The sequence below is a fragment of the Penaeus vannamei genome, chromosome 16 (assembly GCF_042767895.1).
Source record: "Penaeus vannamei isolate JL-2024 chromosome 16, ASM4276789v1, whole genome shotgun sequence".
NCBI lineage: Eukaryota > Metazoa > Arthropoda > Malacostraca > Decapoda > Penaeidae > Penaeus > Penaeus vannamei.
Window position 1 is genome coordinate 26,101,564 of NC_091564.1, and position 6,365 is coordinate 26,107,928.

Here is a 6,365-nt window from a genome sequence, read left to right on the forward strand (position 1 = left end):
GAAGACCCTATGCAAGACAACCCTTCTCCAGAGATTGAGGCAGCCAATCTAATGACCCCCCTTGTGGCATTGCCCGCAGGGTTCACCGTCTCTCTGGAGGGGGACACTAAGGGAGAGTGTAGTGGCCAAAACCAATGGGATAAAAGAAAACAACTCTTTATCTCTGGGATAGCAGACTGTCTTTTACAGGAAAAGATTCCTGTAATGGAGGAACAGCGAAGATGAGTCGCGATGCCGGGCAGCTGACGGACGCTCGCGAGTCTTGTTCCCTCGCTAACGACATGGCTGGCAAGCTCTCGGGAGACTTAGTCCTTTACACACAACATGGATAGCCAATTCTTTGGGCTGCAAGATCTGGCTTTGATCGGGCTGCTAGGAGACAACTTTCTGCGACGGCGGCTGCGACGTGTGTCCGAGTCGATTCCAGCTCAGGTCCGGCTGCTTAAGAACCTGACCGGCGATGTTTACTCGGCTATTTTGGGCGGTCCCGAGGCAGGAGTCGGCCAATCACAGGTCAGGTGCGGTTCTCGATTGATGACCAATCAGGAACCGTTACAGCACTCCCCCTCTAGTTTCGCGGTCGCGAAACGGTCTTTGGCGATTTTGATGGGCTGGTGTAGGTGTGCGGGTTTGACGTGGTCGACGGTCACGGTGTCTTCTCCCTTTGGGCGGCGGATGGTGATCGTCTTGTCGCCTCTTCGGATGACCGGGAATGGACCCTGGTACGGAGGAGAGAGAAGTGGACTGGGATATTTTCTCACGAAGACGTGAGCAATCCCGGAGTCCTGGGGGCATGTATATGTTCATTTGTCGGGTGGGTCTCGTCGGTCGGCTGCGTACCCGGGTCATCTGTTTGCAGAGTTTACCGAAGGTTCCTGGTTCAAAGTTGCCGGCTGTGACGATGAAATCTGCAGGGAGGGCGAGCATTGTTCCGTAGACCATTTCCGCGGCGGTGCACTGCAGGTCCTCTTTGAAGGATGTCCGGATGTTAAGGAGAACATGGGGGAGTTGTTCGACCCACCTCCTGTTGGAGGAGGAGGATGTCAGGGCCTGCTTCATATGCCGGTGGAGTCGCTCGACCATGCCGTTGGCGCAGGGGTGGTAGGCAGTCGTCCTGATTCTCTTGGAACCGAGTAGTACCATCAGTTGGCGCCAGAGTTCCGACTCAAACTGGACGCCGCGGTCGTAGTGACGGTATCCGGCGTGCCGAAACGGGAGATCCAGGTGCTGAGGAAGGTCCTGGCGACCGTCGCTGCAGTGATGTCGCGGATGGGCGTAGCCTCGGGCCATCTGGTGAAGCGGTCGATCATCGTCAGGATGTAGCTGTAGCCATCGTCCAAGGGCAGGGGTCCCACTATATCGATGTGGATGTGTTGGAACCTTTCGTCTGGGATAGGAAACGTCTGGGAGATTTCGTATGCCTGTAGATCTTGGTCCTCTGGTATTCGATGCACGAGCGGCACCACTGTCGAACGTCTTTGTTGATACCAGGCCAGACGACTTTGCCGCGGATGAGATGTTGGGTGGCCCGGATGCCTCGATGCTGGTGGTATGCGTCGAAGAATCGCCGGCGGAGGGAAGGCGGGATGAGCGGAGTCATGGACGCGTCCTGGCGTTGTTCACTGCTGACCAGGTGGTAATCCACTGCGTCGTCGGCGTGGGTCACTGCAGCTATGGTAACCCTCGAGAGGGCATCAGCGGCCTCGTTGTCCGCGCCCCGGATGTGACAGATGTCTGTGGTGAACTGTGAGACAGTCCAGGTGGCACTCCTCGCAAGGGGATTGGCGGCGGGTCCTCGAGTGTAGGGCGAAGGTGAGGGGTTTATGGTCCGTCAGGATGTGGAATTCCTTAGCCTTAGCCTTAGCCTCCACGTATGGCTGGAAGTGCCTCACCTCTAGGAGTTCCCTTCCGAAGGCACTGTACGTGACTGACGTGGCGACAGGGTCTGTGAAAAGAAGGCAAGAGGTTGCCATTGCTTACCCTGACGTTGCTGGAGGACAGAGCCGATGGCAGAGTCGGAGGCGTCGGCGGCTATGTTGAGAGGAGCCTCGGGCAGGGGGTGATTCAGCAGGGTGGCGGAGGCCAGGGCTTCCTTGCAGGCTTCGAAGGCTTCGTTTGTAGGGGGCATCCACTTGATTTTGGTGTTTCTGCTGGCCCTGTTAGGTGTGATCAGGGTGTGAAGGGGCTTGAGGAGCTGGACACACTTGGGAACGAATCTCCTGTAGAAGTTGAACATCCCCAGGAATTTTCGAATTTTTTTTTTTTTGTGACAGACTTGAGGAGCTTCCTTATGGCGGTAACCTTCTCCTGCGCTGGGGTGATGCCTTGAGAGGTGACGGTGTGGCCTAGGAAAGAGAGCGAAGCCGCGCCGAAGAGACATTTCCCTGGGTTGATCACGACCCCTGCTTCTTGCAGTCTGCCGAAGAGGGCGCGGAGATGACGGGTGTGGTCTGCCTCTGAGGCGCTGGCGACGAGGATGTCGTCGATGTAGGCGAAGACGCCCACAAGGCCGCGAGTCACGTCGTTGATAAACGAGCGGCGTTGCGGAGACCGAAGGGCATCCTGAGAAACTCGAACAGGCCGTCTTGGGGATGTCCTCCTCAGCGATCGGAATCTGGTGGTATGCCCTCACGAAGTCGATCCTCGAGATGACCGTAGAGCCGGACAGCTCGTGGGAGAAGGAGTGCAGGTGCGGCAGCGGGTATCTGTCGGGGGCGGTGACCGTGTTGAGATTGCGGTAATCACCGCACGGGCGCCAGTCACCGTCCTTCTTCTTCACCAAATGCAGAGGGGCCGCCCATTGGCTGGATCATGTGGTCGAACTCCGCCTTGGCACTGCGACATCTGTCGGGGGCGAGCGGACGGCAGCGAGAGTGGGCAGGGGGACCGTGAGTCACGATGTGGTGACGGACCTCGTGCCATGGTTGGGTAGCTCGGTTAATCGGCTCGGATAAAGCCGGGAATTCCCGCAGGATGTTCTTGTAAGTGCAGGATCTGGCAAACACTGTGTATATTAAAGGAGCAGTTGGGGCGGCGAGTGTGCGGGCTCCAGATTGGTGGATGAGAGCCTTACCCTGGAGGTCGACTGACAGACCGCAGTGGTCAAGGAAATCGGCGCCGATGATAGGTTGAGGGACGTCTGCGACGAGGAAGATCCATTGGAACCGTTGGCTGGGGGCGCCTGTCAGAGAGAGGGTCTCCGAACGCTCGCCGTAGACGTTGATGGGCGTCGCGTTGGCAGTTTCCAATGTGCGGGAGGAGGTAAGGCGTTTATCCTTGTGGGAGGCCAGGAGGAGGCTCACCTCTGCCCCCGTGTCGATGAGGAAACAGAGGGAGGAAGAGGCATCCCGGACGTACAGTAAACGCCGACGAGGTTCGCGGAAAACTGGCGCACTCAGTTTCCGCGGTAGCCGTTTCCCTGCCAGGAGCAAGGAGGTTCACACCGACGGGCATCGGAGCCGAAACTTCTATGATAATAACAGATGTAGCGGCGTTGGTCGTCTTGGCGGCGCCTTGGCGTCGGAGAGCGGCTGTAGTTCCAATTTCTGCGCAGAGGCGAAACTGTGCGGAAACGGGACTGGTGTCTTGATGGTGAAGGGCGCCTGAAGTTCCGTTCTCTGCGCGGCGGCGAAGGGGTCCGGAAGCGATGCCGGTAGTGTGAAAGCTCCCGTGTGGATCTCTGTACAGCCTCAGACAGTGCAGCGACCTGGGCTGTAAGGGATTCCAACGTCGCGGCGAGGGTAGCGGTAGTGGCAGACACAGTTGCTACTGTAGGTGCGCGTGTTTTCGCTGCGATGATCGAGTCGACCTTCAGAGCAAGCTGCTCTAATGGAGCGTCTGATACCAGCAGGATTTGCTGAATATCTGCGGGCAGCCGTTTGAGAAAAAGGGAGCGCATGACGTCTGGCGGGAAGGTCATGCCGGTGCGGGTAAGGAGGCGCTGGAAGTGGTGGAGAATTTCCGAAGGCGTACGGTTGTCCGTGGTGTCGGAGGAGAGGAAAGAGCTCAACGCGGTCAGAGGGTTTGGTGCTCCGCGTCTGAGGATCGCTTCCTTGAGCTCGTCGTATGTGGCGTACCGCTGATCGTTCAGGAGGTCGCCGACGGTCAAAAGGAGCTCGGGTGGAAGGTTGGTGACCAGCATGCGGAATTTGGTTGTTTGGGCGGTGATGTTCCTGTGAAGGAATTCCTGCTCCACCTGAAGAAACCATTCCGGCAGGCTGGCCAGAGAGCAGATTGGTAGCGTCCTATGTGTTGATGACATCTTGTGTGAAAAACTTGGTTCACTCCGAGGGTCACCAGTGTTGGGGTTATAAAACCGAACTGGATTTTATCTCTTTATTTGGTGATGAACCAAGCACAAGTAATGTCAGCAACCGTCGTGAGACGAATGATGATTCCGGCGAAATCGAAGTCGAGAGAGAAGGGGGGGAAGGAAGGAGGGAGAGGGGAAGGATAAGGAGGGGATAGAAAGGATGATTTAGTAAGAGAGAAAGAGCCGGGGCTTAACCCAGCGTACGGGGTAATAGATGGGGGATAGATGACTGGAGTCAGAAAAGGCGGGAAAAGGCTGGCGAGGGGAGGCCCCACGCCATCTGTGCTCACCGCAGCCATGGCATGATTCTCCCGTTTGGCGTGGAACTGGCGGGCCAGCTCCGCGCCAGCAAGGGTGGCCATGCCCAGGCTCCGGGTTGCGCTCGGCTAACGGGGTAGGAGGGCAGCCTGCCAGGCGCCATCTGTGGCTCCACCGTGCACGGACTTATCGCCCATGGCAACGGTGGTGCCCTCGGCTAACCTCGAGACTGCGAGGATGAAAGCGGATGCAACCGCAACGAATCTATCTCCCCCGCCTGCGTCGATCACAGATTTCCCTCTGTCGGCGGCGGGACTTCCGGGGAGATGTGCTCGGGCGGTCACATCACGGGTGGATTATCATCACTGGCCGTGGCACCTCCTCCCCGGCTCGCGCGTTGGCACTCCTTCCGACAAAGGAGCCGCGGTGATGGCACGGGTACGAGTGGCAGATGCCACGTGTTGGAAATCCGGAACCAGTGAGATGAGGGTAAGGATTAGGATGAGGGACGCTTACGCGATGTGAGGTCGAAGATACCGTCACACAGGGAAAGGGGTTGAAGGGGAAGTTAATTAAAAGGGGGGATAAGGCTTACCGGAGGGTAGCTGTTTATTGGGGAGGTTAAAAGTTCCGTTGGAGAATGAGAACGAACTTAAATGAACTTAAAAGTACTTAAAAACACAAAAACAAAATTTAAAAATTTAACTTAAAAGAACTTAAAACACAAACAAAATTAACACTACAGTGTAAAAGAAACAACTACATGTATTAAAAACAATGATTAAAAGTGAACATTAAAATGAACATTAAAACATTAAAAAAAAAAAAACACACAAAACAGGAGAAATTAGCCGAGCCAAGGACATCCCGGGTCTCCTCACATCGTGATGTGGCGGGCCTCGGGGTGTTCCCTCGCGCACAGCGTGGCTGGCCATTTCTCGGGGGAGTTAAAACCATGCTAAATAGTTACATTAATGCCAAATAAATAAAACATGAGAGGGGAGAGCGAGAAAGCTAGGAAGTGAGAGAGTGCACAAAGGAAAAGAAGGCGCTGCCAAGCTCAGAAAGCTGGCTCAATCTCCTCAGACCAGTCCAGAGAAAAGAGATCACGGCCTATCCCGCTCCTCCGTCCCTGGATGAAGGCGCTGGAGCGCTCTATCCAGTCGGGGCACCATGCACGGAGTTTGTCGAGTTGTTTACAAATCATCCATCGCCACACGAGGTTCAGCGAGAGCACCGCTGCCCTCTCGTGTAATCGTGCTGACACAAAGTCGTCCCACGCCACGCTGTAGACCCAGCGAAGTGCTTTGTTCAGGACGATCTGTAGCTTGCGTCTGTTTGTTTGTGTGGCGAGTTTAAGTGTGAGTGGTGCGTATGTGAAGAGTGGTGTTTCTAGCCAATGCGGCTTTTGAAGAGGTATGATAATGAAATCTAAACATGGTGTCAAAAGTGACACCGAGGACGGTGCAAGAGTGTGTTATTTGAAGAGGTGCTTGTAGTCTGTCGAAAGAGTTTAAGTATATTGGATTGTAAGGAGGATTGTGTCTTGGGTTTATAAAGAGGACTTTTGTTTTTGTCGAGTTAGTTTTGATAAGCCATTTGTGCTCCCATCGAGAGACGGTATCAAGCTCGTCGTTGATTCGTCGGACGACACAAGCGAGCGAATCGTGTCTAGCTAAGTGCGTGCAGTCGTCAGCGTAAAGTAACGTCAGTGAATCAGGGAAGGTGGGGTCGGGGAAGTCATTAGTGTATAATATGTATAGTGTTGGGCTGATTATGCTGCCTTGAGGTACAC

The 6,365-nt window shown here is 55.2% G+C and overlaps 1 protein-coding gene across 1 annotated transcript; it reads right to left on the minus strand.

Annotated features, from left to right (window-relative positions):
- Positions 1-552: 552 nt before the first annotated feature.
- On the minus strand, positions 553-4,674 carry LOC138864456 (uncharacterized). The gene is made up of 8 exons (XM_070131578.1): positions 4,590-4,674; positions 3,481-4,320; positions 2,764-3,418; positions 2,276-2,614; positions 1,981-2,219; positions 1,754-1,945; positions 1,422-1,671; positions 553-1,387 (listed from the first exon to the last, which is right to left on the minus strand). The coding sequence occupies exons 1-8, from the start codon at positions 4,672-4,674 to the stop codon at positions 553-555; spliced, it is 3,435 nt and encodes a 1,144-aa protein (XP_069987679.1).
- Positions 4,675-6,365: the final 1,691 nt, after the last annotated feature.